The sequence below is a fragment of the Gymnoscopelus microlampas genome, assembly GCF_963454915.1.
Source record: "Gymnoscopelus microlampas genome assembly, chromosome: 18".
Taxonomy (NCBI): Eukaryota; Metazoa; Chordata; class Actinopteri; order Myctophiformes; family Myctophidae; genus Gymnoscopelus; species Gymnoscopelus microlampas.
In genome coordinates this window covers 36,472,290-36,490,820 of record NC_139955.1, presented here as the reverse complement: position 1 = coordinate 36,490,820, position 18,531 = coordinate 36,472,290, and the positions used below count along the sequence as shown (strand labels likewise).

General features: G+C 39.2%; 5 protein-coding genes across 6 annotated transcripts; 3 read left to right on the top strand and 2 right to left on the bottom strand.

Moving 5' to 3' along the window:
* Positions 1–1,134: 1,134 nt before the first annotated feature.
* Positions 1,135–4,452, top strand: pttg1 (PTTG1 regulator of sister chromatid separation, securin). Of its 2 annotated transcripts, none has more exons than XM_084041601.1 (6): positions 1,135–1,221; positions 2,078–2,170; positions 2,950–3,080; positions 3,457–3,538; positions 3,955–4,104; positions 4,200–4,452. In XM_084041601.1, the coding sequence occupies exons 2-6, from the start codon at positions 2,083–2,085 to the stop codon at positions 4,280–4,282; spliced, it is 534 nt and encodes a 177-aa protein (XP_083897727.1). In that variant the 5' UTR covers positions 1,135–1,221; positions 2,078–2,082; the 3' UTR covers positions 4,283–4,452. The 2 variants fall into 2 exon arrangements, with proteins under 2 accessions (XP_083897727.1, XP_083897728.1); XM_084041602.1 differs by having other exon boundaries at positions 1,135–1,225.
* Positions 4,453–4,593: 141 nt separating this feature from the next.
* On the top strand, positions 4,594–6,558 carry sowahd (sosondowah ankyrin repeat domain family d). The gene has a single exon (XM_084041600.1). The coding sequence runs from the start codon at positions 5,173–5,175 to the stop codon at positions 6,196–6,198; it is 1,026 nt and encodes a 341-aa protein (XP_083897726.1). The 5' UTR covers positions 4,594–5,172; the 3' UTR covers positions 6,199–6,558.
* A 122-nt stretch (positions 6,559–6,680) lies between these two features.
* On the bottom strand, positions 6,681–9,264 carry rpl39 (ribosomal protein L39). The gene is made up of 3 exons (XM_084041605.1): positions 9,199–9,264; positions 8,765–8,868; positions 6,681–6,897 (listed from the first exon to the last, which is right to left on the bottom strand). Exons 1-3 carry the CDS (start codon positions 9,199–9,201, stop codon positions 6,849–6,851), a joined length of 156 nt encoding a protein of 51 aa, XP_083897731.1. The 5' UTR covers positions 9,202–9,264; the 3' UTR covers positions 6,681–6,848.
* A 1,370-nt stretch (positions 9,265–10,634) lies between these two features.
* On the bottom strand, positions 10,635–14,952 carry upf3b (UPF3B regulator of nonsense mediated mRNA decay). Its single transcript, XM_084041586.1, has 10 exons — positions 14,740–14,952; positions 13,989–14,095; positions 13,788–13,894; positions 13,269–13,367; positions 12,957–13,067; positions 12,801–12,844; positions 12,517–12,705; positions 12,269–12,420; positions 11,847–12,183; positions 10,635–11,755 (listed from the first exon to the last, which is right to left on the bottom strand). Exons 1-10 carry the CDS (start codon positions 14,848–14,850, stop codon positions 11,606–11,608), a joined length of 1,407 nt encoding a protein of 468 aa, XP_083897712.1. The 5' UTR covers positions 14,851–14,952; the 3' UTR covers positions 10,635–11,605.
* Positions 14,953–15,902: 950 nt separating this feature from the next.
* ndufa1 (NADH:ubiquinone oxidoreductase subunit A1) lies at positions 15,903–18,167 on the top strand. The gene is made up of 3 exons (XM_084041604.1): positions 15,903–16,197; positions 16,773–16,862; positions 18,039–18,167. The coding sequence occupies exons 1-3, from the start codon at positions 16,096–16,098 to the stop codon at positions 18,057–18,059; spliced, it is 213 nt and encodes a 70-aa protein (XP_083897730.1). The 5' UTR covers positions 15,903–16,095; the 3' UTR covers positions 18,060–18,167.
* The last annotated feature ends 364 nt before the right edge of the window (positions 18,168–18,531 follow it).

Sequence of the window (18,531 nt, the reverse complement as noted above, 5' to 3'; positions counted from 1 at the left end):
ATAACAATGCAAATCTACAAAGTAACTAAATTTTCAAATAGTGGAGTAAAAGTATATCTGTCTCTGAGATGTAGTGGAGTAGAAATGAAAGTTTTGAACATTGGAAATACTCCAGTAAAGTAAAAGTACCTCAAAATTGTACTATTTGTCTATTAATTAGTCACCCCTTCTTTTTGTCGCATTCCTAAGCCAATAATTTGATGACCAGCAGTGGTTCCGGTAGGAGACACAAAGAGTCTCCTTTGTATCTCCTACCAGAACCACTGCCTACTGGTCATCAAATTATTGGCTTAGGAATGTGACAAAAACTAAGAAATATCCATGAATTCAAGTCTCCATGGGACCAATCGATAGAAAAAAAGTTATTTTTTGGATGAACTATCCCTTAAAGTACAGTACTTGAGTAAATGTACTTAGTTACTTTCCACCACTGATGGCAGTTAAACACCAGGCATTTGGGAATTATGAAATAAAATATGAAGACCCAATTTTGATATTAGTCGGTTACATGAAACTGGAATTGCATGATTGATTTTCTATTTGTATTTTATACCATAATAATGCCAGCATTCTGGGTAGTGCACTGCTCACCCAGTGCACAACCATAGCTGGAGGTCTTGTGTGGAGGACTAGAAATGCCATGGCTTCTTTCTCACACAAAAAATACCCTGTGAAGTGAGCTCCATTATCTCAAGAGTTATCATGTTAACTCTTGCTAATTTTGATTATTCATTTATTTATTTTATTTACTTATGTTTTATTATTATTATTATTATTTTATTATTATTATGTTTATTTATTTTTTGTTTGTTTATTTATTAGTTCATTAGTTTAATTATTTAATTATCTAATTATAAATAAAAGTTAACCTAAGATTCTTAAAACACAGATGTTTTTGGAATAACTATTTATGTGGGGGGAAAGCACTTGTGTGGTTAATATTATTATTATTCATTAACAACTTCTATAAAGCAACGGTGTTTATTAAGCTTAATTAAGCTCATTTATTGGTAGCTACTCTCGCAGCTGATATTGTTTGTATACTATCGTTCAATAAAGATAGGAAAAGAAAAAAAAGACCGTGGCGCGACCGCTCGACCAATGGGATGATGGGACACGGTTTCAAAAGAGCGACGCACACAGACAGCGTTTCATACCAAAACAAACCACTGAACCACAACGATACTGTGACTCTGCTCTGCTGTTAACTTAACAGTCAAGGTATGTAATGCCATGTTAGGCTATATCTACTTAATGTAAGTCTCTTGAGGCCAACAACTTTAATTAAACCTGAGGCGAAACTGGTGAAAAGGAAAAATAGTCACAGTTTAAGAAGTTAACGTTAAGTAGCTGCAGCTAGCATTAACGTTAGCCTTGGCTAAACATTAACGTCTGCTGCTGATTTCGTCGGTTAACTCTGTTGATACTAGTCAGTACGATAATGTTATAAACATATAGTTCTGGCCCGTAGCTAAATTACATAATATACCGAACTTGAGTGAAATGCATATGCAGTGGTGTAAAGTACATTTACTGAAGTACTGTACTTGAGTACAATTTTGAGATCTTGTACTTTACTTGAATATTTCCAATACTTTCACTTCTACTCCACTACACCTCAGAGGAAAATATTATACTTATACTCTACTACAATTATTAGAAAACTTAAGTTACTAGTTTGTAGATTTGTATTGTTATTATTATTATTACACAACCTACATTAACCACTTCTATATACATTTCGGACATTTGAAAATAGCCGTCAAAATGCGTCAAGCATTGTGAGCTTGTAGATCTGCTATTTTCAAAATATTTGTATACATTTGAAAACTTCTGAAATGGGAAATTCTGCATAATGAGTACTTTTACTTTTGGTACTTTAAGTACATATAGATGCCAATACTTTTGTACTTTTACTCAAGTGCATTTGGAATTCCGGACTTTTACTTGTAACAGTATTTCTATATTTGCAGTATTGATACAATTAAAAAATGTGAGTACTTTGTCCACTGCAGTCTATACTGCTTTGCAGAGTGCAGACAGATTTACAAAACCTTAACTTTCTGTCTTCATACAGGAAATATGGCAACCATTTCTTTTGCGGACAGAGAAAATGCAGGTCTTGTTGTACCTGCATTGAAGGCACGACAGCGGTTACAGTCTGCTCCAGGTATGAATAACAGTGGATTTTTGCTTTGCATGCATGGAATATTTGGGTATCCATGTACTGTTTAGGTCTTGTACTATCCGTGAGCAGTGGGCGCTGTTCAATTCAACACTATACTACCAGGGTAGGCAACCTATTAGGCAAGGGTGCCAACATCGGCAGGCATAGGAAGATGACCACTGGCACAAGTGTGAGAGAGGATTGTTCTTTAAAAAAAAAAAAAAAAAAAAAAATATATATATATATATATATATATATATATATATATATATATATATATATATATATATATATATATATATATATATATAATTTTTTTTTTTTTTTTTTTTTTTATATATATAAAACATTTAGTCAATTAAATTAAGTTCCCTCACATCTATATCCTCCACATAATTCTGCGTTCATTCAAACCCTGAACTCTGACTGGGGAGGGAGTCTGGGAGATGGGTGAGGTTATTACGCTGAGTCTAATGATCATTACAATGGCCTGATATAATTTCCAGAAATAATTATGTATATGGGAAATGTAAATCTGTTGGATATATTTCATGTTAATATGGCACACTGACTATCAAGAAAATGGTCAAAAAGGTTGCCCACCCCTGGGGTATGCAATTGCACATAGGACCGCAATGGAAATGAGTCCCCAGGACTTTTTTTGCGTTATCCTTCTAGCCTTAATGTCTTACTGTACCACATACCGTTTACATTTCTGATGAATAAAGTATTCAACCAATGAAAAACGTATGATGTAATACACTTTTTTTTTTTTTTTTTAGAACTCACGTTGAAGACTCCTTTGAATGCCAAAAGGTTCCACACGCCTCTGCAGTCTCATCGCAAGGCTTTGGGTGCCAGGATCAATGCAACTCCTGCGATAAACAGACATGAGAAATCTCAAAAGACACAGGTAAGCATGAATGGTTCCAGAAAAATGGGTGAATATTGTTTTATTTGATTATGTTACCCCTGTTAACTCCATTAACCAATTTAAACCAGGAAAGCATCTGTGTCATTTTAGATTATAGCGTTGGCCATTTAAAATATTTTTTGAATAGCCAACGCTTGTACAGAAGCGTTGGCTTGTACAGCTTGTAAAGCTCACAGTGCGTCACTTCGTGCCGCTCTGCGAGCTTGTACATCTGCTATTTTTGAACATTTTAGAAAAATCTAGAAAGTGTAAGAAGAACTACTGATTTTAGAAGGCATTTGCACTATCGGCTTCAGGTCTCAATGGGTAAGTGCTAAGATGGACTGGTCACATAATAACTGTCTCTTCTCCATAGGAAACTGAGGTAAAATGTGTTCCTCTGGCCAAAGTGGAAGAATACCCGGATATCGAGAAGTGCTTTCCTTATGACCCACTAGGTAATTGCTGCACTTTCAGTTTCTCTTCCTTTTTAAATAGGGTAGGGAAATACTGAAAATGGTTCACTTAAGAACATGTATCACTTCACAAACTAAATAATGGTCAACCACTACCTGAGAACAATTGGAAGATTTTTGTGTACAGGGACATGAGTAAAATATTTTTTTTTCTGGTTCCTCAGACATTGTAGCAGCAATAATAAAATATATATAATTTATACAACAACACAATAGAAAAGGAATAATCCAAGAATGGCGGCAGTAGGTGGTACTAGCCCTTTGAAGGTGCTTGAATGTGCTTGTGCACTGCAAGTTATAAATACACTTTAGTTTTAAAGGCCTAAACAAGTATGTCTTGTTTTAGGGTGTTAGCAAGTGTTTCATTCAGGCTCTTTTGGTGTTTTTCTTGTTTACAGAGTTTGAGAAGGATTACATACCTGAGGATGTGGTTCCTATTGGTTGCCTTGCTCTGGCTGGACTGGCCTGCTACCCAAATATCCCAGGTCTCCCTGAGGACGACTTTGAACTGTCGTTTGAGGGACCGATAAAGATGCCAGAAAATCCAGGTATTGATTTATAATTAAACGGTCCATCTTTCAGGTTTGATTAAACAAGCATTTGACTTAACTCTGTTATTTACATGTTCACCCTCTCTCCACAGATCTGGATGCAGAACTGGATGCCTTCCTTCAGACGATCAATGAGTTGACCATTGACTTTCCTCCAGAACCAGAAAGCGATTAAATATTTTACTGACTCAGTGACTCCCTTTTGATATATTTTGAGCTGTTGTATTGAGTAAGAGTTGTTTGTTCTTTCCAGACAATCCATGTTGACAATTGACTGTCATTGTGTGACAATGTTTTACTGACTCTACATTTTGAGTTGTATGAATAAAAGTTTTTCTTCATGTCTACTGCATGTTTTATGTGCACAATGTGGCTGACGGCTGTGAAGGTATTTTGTGACTGCTTCCTCCTATGAGGTCCGGCAGTGGGTTGTCACATGTTAAGGCTTCTTGCCATTGGCTTTGCCAGAGTAGAATGAACTTTGTATCGGTTCCTCAAACAGCAGCTAGTCGGGAATAAACAGGAGAGAGATAACAAGGCTGTGCTTATTAAACTGCGTTTCTTGGATAATGTCTATACACTGCTGCTCTCATACTCGACACTGCTTTCTAAAATTAGGAACTAGTTGAATGATGCTTGACAGAGCATCAAACCGTTTGCTTGCTTTGATGGAGCGTCGGTATGCGGTCTTGATACCTCGCAGGTGAGCGGAACTAACTGGTGTCATTTTTACCGCAAGGTGTATTTTTTTCCAAATGGCTATAGTCGGTACAGAGGATTTAAATTTACACTGGTTGTATGTATTAACCACGTATATATTTAATGAAAAAGAGGAAGCAGATCTCTGGACATCGCCATTGTGATGGCATTTTTCAAATCTTTCTGACAAATGTTGAACACATGCTACGAACTACTTACAGGATAACGCAGGGAATGGGTCCAATCGAGTGGAGGGAAGTATTTCCGTGTTTGTAATTTATTCCACTGATAAGCATCTTAAGTAGTTACAGTTAAAATACAGGAAGGGTGCAAGTTGTGCAACAAATCCCTGAAACCTGAAGCAACATGTATGAGAGCAACGAGCAGACGCTAGATGATGCCAGTTCTACGCCCGAGCTCTGCGGAGGAACGGTGTCCAAAAGTCAAACTGGCTCTGTACGGACTCATGAAAATGACACCCACGGCATTAGATCTGGACGAGCTCTGGTGGAGCGATTGTCCAGATATGGAATGCAAGTGCTGCCCGTGTCCGGTGCCTGGGCACGTAGGTCGATGCTGCAGAGGCAAGAAGCGTCTGACGACGTTGGCAGCGGACTTCATGGACTGTCCACAGGAACGCCAGAAAGGGCATCGATCACCCCGGCTATGCGCAAAAAGTACTTGAAAGAATTACTTTTGAACAATTCGTCGCACACTGGCTTGAATAGCGTGCTCTCTACAGAAACTTACCATGCGTCTTTAAGGGATGAGCCAGACGCCCCAGGGACAGACTGGGCTCTATATCCGATGGAGCACGCATGGATGTTGTCTGCTGTAGATGGAAACTATGACACCATAATGGAGTTTATCACAGAGGATCCAAATCTGTTGACCAGGAAGGATTTTGTTAGCGGGTACACTGTTCTGCACTGGCTGGCCAAAAAGGGACAAGACGAGGTTCTTATCAAACTTTTAAGGTACGCCGAGGGTGTGGGCATTCCTGTAAACGTGAATCTGAAAGGCAGCGGGGGGCTGACCCCACTTCATGTCGCAACCATGCACTGTCAGTACATGGTCATAAAGCATCTGGTCGGTGCTTTCGGCGCTGATGTCGATGCCATGGACTATAATGGGAAAAGAGCCTGTCAATATCTGAAGGGAAACGCCCCGCTGGAAATGAAGGAACTTCTTGGCACTGATGATCATGAGCACTGTAGTGTTGGAGCACAGAATGTCAACAACAGTGCGGGGGGTGTTCAGCTGGCATGTGAGGAGGAGGAGGATGGGAGAGAGGAAGAAAACCATTTTAACCTGACAAGAAATGGTAGCTGGCGATTTGGGTCGTTCAAAAATATGTTTTCCCAGTTTTCTTTTTTTGGGAACAGAAGTTGAGATGGTATTACACATATGCGCTTATGTGTGCATAGTCTAATAAATATTTGCTACCAGAATGTTTGTACACAGCCCTATTTGCATAACCCAGTAAAGCTGACGTGGCAGCAGCAGTTTAACATGATACAACCTAATATCTCATGCAAATTATTCAGACTTGGAAAGCGGATGGGACAGAGTTCAGCTTTATCTCCCCGTTTAATATATAAACAACCTGAACCATATGATGTGTATCAGATATTCATGTACAATATGTAACCATATCTTATGAACCAAGGGAAAATCCCATACACAACACTGCCAAAATAAGTTTTACCCTCATGTACCTGTACACAAGAATCAAGATGCAACAATAAAGACCACTTTGAACCCTCTTTCTGCAATGCTTGTCAACATTAGTATAACCCCTTGTTTACTTACACATTTGCTGCCCACCCACCCTTGTGCCACAGCAACAGTCATTACACTCAAACTCAGTCAAATTTCTGGTTTCATCACAAAGGATTTATTGTCAATAAATTGTCAAACAAGTATAACCAGAGTATCTGTACAAAAAAAGACAGGCTTCTTCTCCAGATCCGGGCCGGGCAGGTGGTGGTACTGGCAGATGTTCCATGAAGGGGATGCTGGAGTTCCGAAGAGCCACGTGCTTACAGACCAAGCTTTGTCCTCCTCCAGTGTCTCCTCTTTGAGTTGTACCTTAAAAGCAATGTGGAAAATTGTGTCAGTGAAATCTAGGGAGGAGTAGACCTTGTGAACAACTTCATGTACATACAAATATTGCTCAAGGATCTTTTGTGCAAGTGAATACCAATATGCTTATGATGATTTGATCAACGTTTAATTACATATTGTCACAGGAAATTGCAGATATATGGGACCATTAATGCTTACTGTAATCCATCAATAAATACCAAAGAGGACACACATTTAAAACTCAGTCTCAGTACTGCAACTGACACCAAACTTGATCAAGGTTGAATTACTGGGCCTGCAATATGTTGGGGGGGGCTAGAATAGTCTAAAAAAAGAACTCTTGGGAGCCTTGCTTTACATAATTTCATAAGTAAAAAAAAAAAATACACCTGCAAAACCCCCTGCACACAGTCTTCAAATACAATTAAAAAGTCATAATGGCCTTTGTAGGTGTGCAAAAGACTTACTTTTTATTGGCACGTGTATACATATTTTAAAATGTAGTCAATTGTAACAACTTTGTGACGAGTGTTGGTCACCAATAATACCAGCACTGATACAAATGATGAAACTGTTCATCAGGAAGCAAAACCCACATATTAAACAATGCAGGCCAAGGCAACTACTAATACAGCTTTAACCCGGACCATACCAAAACCACTGAAAAATATTTAAGTTGTTTTTTGATCCATAACTGTCAATGTACAATGCACTTGGGGGGTAGAAGACAAGATATGAAGATTTATTCCACTTTAACTAAGCACAGAACATTTTTAAGGACACAATAAACCATTAACTGATCAGATAGATTGCAGTGTGCTAAATGAGCTAGGTCTCAACGGATGTCACAGCAACAGAGCATCCTCATCACTGGTGTGATCAGGAGTCAGGTATTCTGTTGCTGAATGACGCTCTCAGCAGGATTAATGACAATACTCCACAGAACTGAAGTACTGCAATTGCAGACCTGCTTTACAAAATTACCCCAATACTTATGCCATGAGATGCAAATCCTAAAACTCACCCATACGACCAGTGTCATTTAAAACCATTATAACAGTCATGGGAAGTAGGCAAGCACTTCCAGGTGAATAGGCTCCATGCACAGCAGCCCTATTATCACTTCCTTCACAGGTGTTACCAATGATACTAATGAAGGCTCTGATCCATTTAGTGTAGCACAGTGGTTTCCACGAGCCCCATAACTCCGAGAGTGTACAAATGGTTCCATTTGATTCCATTTGTACACTCTCAGAGTTACACACCTGTAAGGGGCCATTTGGAAGCCCATGAGGGTCCCTGGACCCCAACTGTAGACCCACTGGTGTAAAAGTGTTTCCAGTGAGCCAACATGCACAATATCAGCACCCTGACTCTGTTTGACCAGAATGGAACAGAGCCTTCATTAGTATCATTGGTAACACCTGTGAATGTCTTCATAATATGGCTGCTGTGAATAGAGCCTATTGCCACATTGGGTTAAGGTACATAACTTACAAAGCCTTTATCAGCGTTCAAGCCTAAGCATACAACAGAGCAGTGGTTCCTCAACTCCAGTCCTCACCCCTAGTATTTCTCTATCCTACCATTAAGTTAAGTGTTCACCTCCCATCCCAGGCCTAACAAAAGTACCCCCCCTGATGCATCAGGTGAATGCAATTATGAAAATTATCAGTGCCTAAGGTCCCAAATAACATGTCCGAAGGATTATAGAGATCAGTTGATGCTATGTTTTGAGGCTAGGTTGTTTTCTTAAGTAAAGGCATAGCTGCATAGCCGTGGCCTACAATGTGACGAAAACTATTTGAAGGGCTTCCTTAACAGTGCCACTAAATGTGCAGAACCAACCAAAATCTCCGAATAGACCAACCTGATCTTATTGCCAGTTTTCATTCTGATCCACTGCGGAATGGGCCTGTTTTGCTTCTGCTTCTTAGCGAGGAAGCGCTTGATCCGGAAAGTCTTGTGGGACGACTGTAAACAAGAGATGGTTATTCAGCATCACATTTCTGCACTCTGGTGTATACAGCTATTAACCTGGTTTGATAGCCGTTTCCCCAAGTCAATTGGGAAAATAGGAACTTTGTAAATGAGGTTGACCAGGTACCGAAGACAAAGGTTGACATGCGCAACGTTAAGAGTGGGTACCGCCTACCACTACTGCTACGTTTTTCTATTGATATCGTATATTTTTTCTAACAATATAAGTTTTCCAGCCAATGGAGGACATATTGATATGCAACTAAAGTGTCGGTGCATTTTTATAAGCACTACCGACACGGATGTTTGGAGATTTGTATTTACCATTTTGTCCACAGTGCTTTCTCCACTATGGCGGAGATCGAAGAGAGAGAAGGAAGGGAAGCGGTAGTGATGTATGCCGTGTTGTCCAATCAGCGTGGTCCAAATAACTCAGTAGTTTTCAAACAGCGACACTACGTGGATCAGTTTGCGAAGAACAAAATAAATGGTGGGAACTGGCTAATGTTTTGTTTACTTTTTTAAATGATTGACTCTGATACACCATACTGTACAGGACAATTGGTGTGGAAAATGTACTTAAATAAAATGTAATATTAAAACCTATACAAATGTTTTTAATTGACTTCTAGACTCTACCACACTGACAGAAGTTTTGTATTTCTACAGTGTATTAAAGTCCACACCAAAAAAAACTGACAACTCACACACTGACAGATGAAGGATGAGTACTGATGATGGGCTTTAGGAACATAGATTGTAAAAGATTGCTTAGGACCAAAACTTCCACCCTTTTTTCAGTTCTGCACCTTTTTTTGCAAATATAAATGTGAATACATTTATATTTTAGTATCCTTTATGTCAGTGTACAAGCCTTTTTATTTTTATTTCAATGCTGGCCTCTCACACCTGGCTCTGGTAAGCATTGAGTTCAGAGCACAAACCTTTCTACTTTATTACAGCTGTGTATTTGAAATGTGGAATCAGCAATACTCCAGATATTTTGGCATAGATCTTTCTCCATGACTGAAATAATGTGTGGTCATCACACAATGTATGTGGGCAGATGGGGCTCATAGCCTTGGATGGCAACCTGTCTAGGAGAAGGTAACTCTGATTTAAAACCGGGACTGCGAGGAGTTGCGCCCCACAGTTCGCTATCAGCATAGTAAAGCCATAGGGCTCGTCTGAGGACGACCTAGAGAGATTCTGAGAACATAAAAGCCTGTATATCTGGGCTTTGTCTTTTGGTGCAAAAAAAACTAAAGAAACATGCTAGGGTCAAGGTCACCTCACACCACCAGGCTTTTCCATACGTGTCGAGGTAGAATTGGGGTGAAAAACAATAAAATCTTTACACCAGAATGCTGCTCCCATCGTGGGTTTTTTATCGGTAACGTTTCGAGCCAGGAGGCTCTTCCTCAGACCTTACTTGTACTGGGTTTTTTTTTCCATGTTGAATTTTGTATCCAGCACCCAGCCCAGCAGGACAGGATGTGCTTGTCTTTTGCCACTTTAAAATGTATTTAAATTAATACATTTGTTTTAATTTATACTGTTACAACTACGAATTATAACATAGTCAATCTGAGAACATCTGTCTTGCGTGATTAGAACATGGTAAACAATATAAATACAGCTTTGTCAAAAAGAACATAACTGATTATTTAAAAAATACTTTTAAATGTTCAGCACCAAATCACTTTATGGACAGATTATCTATACCGAGATACAAGATAAAAAAAAATCAAAGACATGAACACCTTAATAAAGACTTTATTTCTCACTATGTTAGAATCATTGGTAGCGATATGTTTTCATGCTTTATTCAGTTCAGTGCATCATAGATTCATGTCTTAAGAGGAGGCATCTTAAATTAGAAAGGGGAAGGCCACAGGTTGATAACGTCAGTTAAAGGTTGCATGCAGGCTGGAATCAGAGCATGGCTTACATTTCAATGTAGTCAAAAATGGCTATTTCTCCTCAATGACTGTATGGATGTAACCGACTCCCTTGCTTATGGTGGAATCTTGGAAACCAAGTAAATAAACTAAAATCCTTAAGTACAAACACCATCAGCAGTGCTTGTAAAATTACAATTTGACTGTAAATGTGTAGATATAATTATTTGTGTAGCAAACAAAGCTAATTAGGAACCAATCAAATTTCCAATTGTAAACCAAAGAAAAACAGAAAAGGGGGGGGGGGGGGTAAACAACAATGAAAATCTCTACATCACATGTAAATGCATACAGCGAGGAACTAAGGTGATTTGCTTTACAATGCCTATTTAGATTCACAGGACAGCTAAGTGTAGAAGTCTCCTGGAAAGTTACTTTTTTTAATTCTAAAGAGTGTTGTACCTGAACCTAATAAGCCAAATGCCCAATTAAATATTTGCAACACTTTCCAGCAGAAACTTTACTGTAGTAAGGTCACTTTGAGTTTATGTGGTCCAAGAAAGTTTTGGCTTGAACTAATAGTGTGCCCTAAAGCCAAACTCTTAAAACATGTACAAGGATACCCTTAATCTTCAAATGAAACTAAAGAGGGTCACATTCAGGCACTAAGAGGTACCACCATCGTATCACTGCCTCTGACTGAGACTGGGAGCTCTAAAATGCAGCCCCACTTGAGTTCCACATCACATGGCTCTGTGGTGCCCAGATACTGCTGAGGGACTTGCAAGCTCCCCTCACCTGAATCAGCATGCCATTTTGCTGAAATCAGATCAATCATCTCCCTTGTCATGTGCTTTCTTAGGCTCAATATCAGGCTTCCTATCAGGGCCATGGGAGTCACCTCCCTCACCACCACCACCACCCGTCGGTCGATTGCGGCTTCTAGCGCCTGGCTGGTACAGCTGAATGGCAGGCCGATCCTGATGCACAAGGAAAACAAGATTCTTAGATTTAAAAAAATAACAATTAGAAGAAAATGCCATGTGATAATAAGGTGTGAAAGGGCATTACCTTGTTTCTTAACCGATCTCTTTTAGCACTAGCACTGTCTTCCTTTCGGTTGTCTTTGGCAGGCTTCTCTGGCCTCTCGGCACGAGTGACGTCTCCTGCGTTCTCTGCCTTTCTCTTCTCCCACACGCGCTCCTTCTCCTTTTTCACCTCCTCCTCACGCTTCCTGTAGGTGTTCTCTCCATCGTGGCGTTCTCTCCGCCGGCGGCGATCCTCGTCCTGACGTCGGATGCGCTCCTTCTCCTTCTGACGCCTCTCCCTGTCCCGGTCACGTTCGCGCTCCCTGTCTCGATGACCGGCTTCCCGATCGCGGAAGTCCTTACGCCCCTCATCATCTGCCCTGTGAATAAGACATGAAATGAACATGTTCCATTCATATCACTTTCTAAAATAATCAGTCAAATAACAAACTTATGCCAACTCACTTTCGCACACGATCGTCCTTGTTTTCACTATTCTGACGCTTCTTCAGGTCAGCACTCCCCAAGGCTTCTTTAAGGGGCTTTTCTGGTTTCTTGGATTTCTCTTTCGGTTTCTCTGAGTCAACATCATCCACCCTGTCTGGTTTCCTCAGCAGCTAGTCAACAGCAAACAAAGACAAACATATTTGAATAATAATTACCCCAAGACATTGTTTTGCCTCAAATCTCAGACTCTCTTTTGCAGTACACACCTTGATTTTTGGTTCCTCTTTTGCTTGTTCCTTCTCTTTTTCCAAGGGCTTCTCACCTTTCTTCATCTTCTCTACCTCTTTGCGCTTCCTCCTGTCTTCCTCCCTCCACTTACGACGCTCTTCGTCTCGTTGACGCTTGCGCTCCAGCTCTCGTCTTCTTCTCTCCTCTTTCTTTTCCTCCCTCATTCTCTGAACATAGTAAGATCAACATATCACGTCAACAACCATTGTGCTCTGACAAACGTCTATAAACAAAACACTATCTTGCTACAGCATACACTTACCTGCTTGTTCTTCAAGAAGTCCAGGAGAGGAGTCGTTCTTTTAGCTTAATGTGGGTAGAAAGGAATTTACTAGTATTTGAACAGTGCAACAAATAGCTTTGAACTACTAACGGGGCTCTCTCATATTGCGCGATACTAATACTGCAGGTTTCCTACCTCCAAGTTCCTTGGACTTAGCCTCAATTTCTTCCAATAGAGTCTCAGGGGTAGATGTAAATTTTTCATCATCTCCATTATAATATTCCAAGAACTTCTTGTAGTCTGAGTCTAATAGCAGAAAGAAAGAGAGAAAGACATTAAAAAAAATACTAATAACAAAGAAATTATTATCCATATTAAGGCTTCTACAGAGCAATTCTTATAGGTGTTTTTGATACAGCCCTGTGAGTTGATAAATAAGCCACTGACTATAGTGATAAGTATGCATTATTAAATTACTGAATAATATGCATGTTAATAATATCTTACCTTCATCTATCGTTCCACATTTGGCATCCCTTTTTTTGCTTCTTTTTTTGGCAATCTTTTGAAAAGGTGCAAACTCCACAATGGCAGTATATTCCTGTCCTGTACACGGCAGACATCATAATGTGACTGACTGTATTGATGCATTAATGATTTCTTGTTTAGTATTATATGTCTTTATATATCTTGATGAATTGAATACATAGGACCACACTGGAGATAAGCCCTCAGGCTCAGGGCTTTTTTTTGTTATCCTTTTAATGTATAACAGTAGTACGAGCCCTCTGTACTTTTTGCAAACTGTTAATAGAGTATTCAATCAATAAATCAATATTGAGAAACATTGCTATACATATGTTGAAACTTTAATTTTGACTAAGTAGTTGCAAATAATTGAATATGTTTCTACCCTGTTGCTTCAGTGTAATGTACTAACTTACTGAGAAATAAAACCCTCCTATGTGCAAACATACCTGGCAATAAAAAATAATTTTGATTCTGATTCAAAGATGTTGTACATACCTCTGCTATCAATGAAAACATATCCATCAAATCGATCTCGGAACAAGACGATGTCCTCTTGATTTTTGAAATTGATGTATGCCCGTGAAAAGAGGTGGGGGAAAAGGCTATAGAAAAATAATGGAAAAGTAAGTCTGGGTTAAGTACAATTTAGCAGGAGACCACCAAAGATTTGGTAACATAAATAATAATATGTTTCACCTGGTGTCATTCGAAAAGAATTCCAGATAGTCCATTTCTGGAAGAGGCTGTAACTGTTCCTCCAGTTCCTCCTTGGTTAGACTGGGTGGTAAACGTCTTATCACGATCTGTCAACAGATAGGGATAAAGTTATTAACTTATAAGGAAACATGACAACTTAGAAGGGAAACCATGTTGATTTGATGTGGGGTCCGGGGACCCCCAGGGGTACTTAAGGGGGTTCCAGGGGGTCCCCAGCTAAATGATGGATATAGGAACCAAATGGACCCTTATGGGTCTGTAACTCTGAGTGTACAAATGTCCATTTGTACACTCTCAGAGTTAAATTAACATTGCTTTTACAATATAAATTGGGGTCCCAGAGATAGAAATGCCATTAAATGGGGGTCCGTAGCCTAATGCATGTCAAACTGGGGGTCCTCGAAACGATTGATTTTTACGGCTAGAGCTGTCAAAATCTTCTCTTACGGGGGTCCCTGGCTTATCTTTTCAAATGGGGGTCCGCGGGCTGATAAGTGTCCATTTGGGGGTCCTTGACATGAAAAAGTTTGAGAACCACTGCTTTAGCTCAGAGACAGATACCAAATCATACAATAACAGTGAGTGACAATATACTAACTAACTTGCCTGCTTGTGCTATGAAAGCAGACATAGTCATATTTATAATCCTGTGTAATGCTATGACGTCCATTGAACTACAGGAATTATCAGCTAACGTTTAGCCAGCTAGCGAGTTCTAACTAAATGCTACCTTTGTCATGGCCTCTTTCTTTTCCTTTGGCTTTTCCATCTTTTCTCCATCTTCACACTTTATTTCCATTTTTCTCTCTTTAGGGCGAGTGTTTTCCTTGTCTTCCTTCATTGTGGCCACGCTATTTTGTTGCCCGATTAAAAATGTGTTTCCATTTTACCAGTGACTTCTGTTTACTTTTTAGCAAGTTAGCCAAGTCAGCTAGCAGACGCGTTCACCAAATCTACTAGCGTTGCCAGGTTTTGGGAAAGAAACAAGCAACCAGGTCTATGAAAATAAGCCCAAAAGAAGCGACTGTAGAGGTTTTTCCTCCGAGGTGGAAAGACTGGTGATGCGAGGTTAGTAGAGGCTGAGCTGCTACATGAACACCTAAACCTTACATTGGATTTTGAAAATAGCCAATCTACAAGCTCACAACGCGTAACAAAGCGAAGTGTTGTGAGCTTGTAGATCTGCTATTTAAAAAAAAACATTCCCTTTCTGGTTTTTTTTTTTTACATTCTAACAACACAAATCTGGCGGGGCTCCCCTGGCACAAAACATTTTCAGATGGGGGTTACTTAGGGACAAATATATATTAATTTGGGGGTCCTTGACATGAAAATATTTGAAAACCAATGGTTTAAATAATGTTTTTTTTTAAACAATCCCAAATAAGCAACTACATTTTAGAAACAAGCCCAAAAAACGCAACCGCAACTACTAATATTTACAAGCAACTTTACAGAAAAACAAGTCCAAAGTCGCTTATAATAAGCGGACATGGCAACGCTGCCAATCTACTTCCTATGTCTGGCGTCACGGTTTCCGTAGTAACATACGCACTAGTTCTTACGTTTTTATTTAAACTTGTAGATGTGCTATTTTCAAAAAAATATTTGAATACATTTGAAAACCTGTGAAATGGGACATTCTACATAATGAGTAATTTTACTTTTGGTCAAGTACTTTTTAAATTCCGGCCTTTTGGCCTTTTGCTTGTATCAGAGTATTTCTACATTGCAGTATTGATATTTTTACTTAAGTAAAACATTTGAGTACTTTCTACACCACTTAACATCTACTGAACTCAAACCTAATTTATAGAAGTTCTCAATAAATAAATAAATAAATACAGATGGCGCCGGGAGGTGGCGCTGTGTTCAAAACAAAGCACAGCGTGACGGCGTACCCCGGAAGTCGTCACAGAAACCTCTTTGACCGTCAACAACCTCCGCTCAGACTCGGGACGTTTGACATTTATTCTGTCGGCTTTGCGCTCTGTTTGGCGATCCAAACAAAGCCTCCAGGAGGCAGCCCGTCCACAGATAACACGTTGCGTTTGCATGTGTCGTCTTCATAAACGCTGATAAAAAGATGTGGTATGAAATATTGCCGGTGTTCGGCGTCATGACGGTGTGTCTGATCATCCCTGGCATCGCCACCGCACAGATCCACAAGCTCACCAACGGAGGGAAGGTGAGAAGGATGGGTGGAAGAAGAAGTACTCACATGTGTTTTACTTAAGTAAAAGTATCAATACTGCAATGTTGAAACACTCTGGAAACAAGCCATAGTGCTTTCTTGGGTTTAAATCCCCTCAGCAGACCTTGTATTGAACTGTACTTTCCTGTGCTTTATTTGTTTTTTTTTGCAAACTGCTAATAAATTATTCAACCAATCACTCTGTTACAAGTAATAGTTAATAGTCTGGAATTCAAAATTTACTTGAGTAAAACGTACAAAAGTATTACTAGCAAAATGTAATTAAAGTACCAAAAGTAGAAAGTACTCGTCATGTAGAATGTCCAATTTTACAATTTTCAAATGTATACAAATCATTTGAAAATGTGAAATGATTAGTAACTAAACTATAGTTGTCAAATAATTGTAGTGGAGTAAAAGTATAATATTTGCCTCAGTTGAGTGAATTTACTTAGTTTACTTTCCACCACTGTTGAGAAGGATGGGTGTCGCTTGCCGAAAAGAACAGATGCACTTGTTAACTAGACTATACAATACATTATTACATCTTTTCTGCTTTTTGTTCTTAGGAAAAGAGGATCGCACGACTTCCCTGGCAGTGGTACTTGATGGAGAGAGACAAGCGGGTGTCAGGAACTGGTGTATACCACCAGTCTAAGGTAAATAAACAGTACACCATCACAAAGGTAAATTAAAAGGTATACAGTAACGGTATACCGACACTCTTGAGTTTAATGAACAGGTGTATACCATAAGTTTAATGAACAGGTGTATACCGTCACTCTAAGGTAAATCAAAAGGTGTGTACCATCACTCTAAAGGTGTGTTCACACAGGAGGCGAAGATATTTTTTGGTGCCAGGGACCTGTGTGTTAATTTGCGTTCCCCTATTGGTACATGCTTTTAGTCACTGTACACATATTCTGAAAATAGCTTTAATCTAGCAGTTGTAGGTGTAAAAGATTGAGCAACAACATGGTTTATTTCCTGACTTAAATCTATATATTGTTTCAATAAAGCTATCAAAGTGGGTGTTTTTTCTCCTACCCGGGTGTCAACTCTCCTGGCCGGTAAAACGGAGTATAGAGCTCCTGCAAGGAAAGATGTGATGTTGGGAGCAAATACTAAGCAGCTTGTTGACTCAAAGACCATCTCAGGGGGCTTGTTGTGTTTGCAAGGAATGCAAGCACATCAAACAAATAGAATAAAAAATGTGATTAATTTACTAGTGTTTTGTCCAGGAGTGTACAAATGAAACCAAATCTACCCAAGGGTCCACTTGGTTCCATTTTGTACACCCTGAATTACTAATATGCAGACATGCAAAAGTGTCACTTTTCAGCTACAGTCACCTTTTTGAACCCAAATAGGGCAATTGTGTGACACCTGACCCAAAAGAAAACAACATGTTGTCACCTTTTTCACCTCGGGGCTGTTTGCATGCCTGAATATGGAAGCCCTGTCTTTTTGCCATAAACCATGTAGGATATCAATACCATGTGGTGCGATTACAAAGACGTGAATTATGAATAGGAATACATTTTAATCTTGCAGTTGAAAGTGTGAAATTAATCGAGATTGAGCAACTACATGTTATACCTGTATTTTGAAGTTGCTGTAGGGCGGGCTGAGAAACAACAAAAACTTTTCAGTACCAGGAAGAATGTTTTGTGCTGGTGAAGGCAGTAAATAAATAAATATTGTCACGGGGGTACACTAGTAAGAAAGTTTGAGAACCTTTGCTCTAAGGTAAACAACCATTAAAATGTAATGTCCCTACCATTCTGAGCGGCTAAAGTGTCATGTTGTGATCACCTTTTCTCTTCTTTCAACAGGGACTTGAGAATATCCACTAAGAGCTACATCTACAAGACTCTTCAGACTACAGTACATCCACAATTACACGACTCGTCAGATTAAAGTTCTTTGTTGCATATTACAGAAATAAATTATGTTTAACTACATCTGTGTGTTTTATGATTGTTGGCATCCATCCTTTGTATACTAGTGTACCGTTTTAGTGATAGAAAACTTAAGGAGCAGTTCACCCAAAACATTTGGGCATTTTCGAACAATTTTTGTTTTGTCGCATTCTTAAGCCAATAAGTTGATGACCTTGCGGAGAGCCTGGAGACTCGAAGCCAAATTATTGGCTTTGGAATGTGACAAACAAAATCTTTATGTGGTATGTAATTGATAAAAAAGTATGAAATGCCTTTGATAACCCACAAAATTACACATTGTATATATCTGAGTAAAGTAATGTAATGTGCCTTTCTACATCTGGTCAACAGAGGCAGGTATTGTATTAAGTGAGTTTGGCTAGAT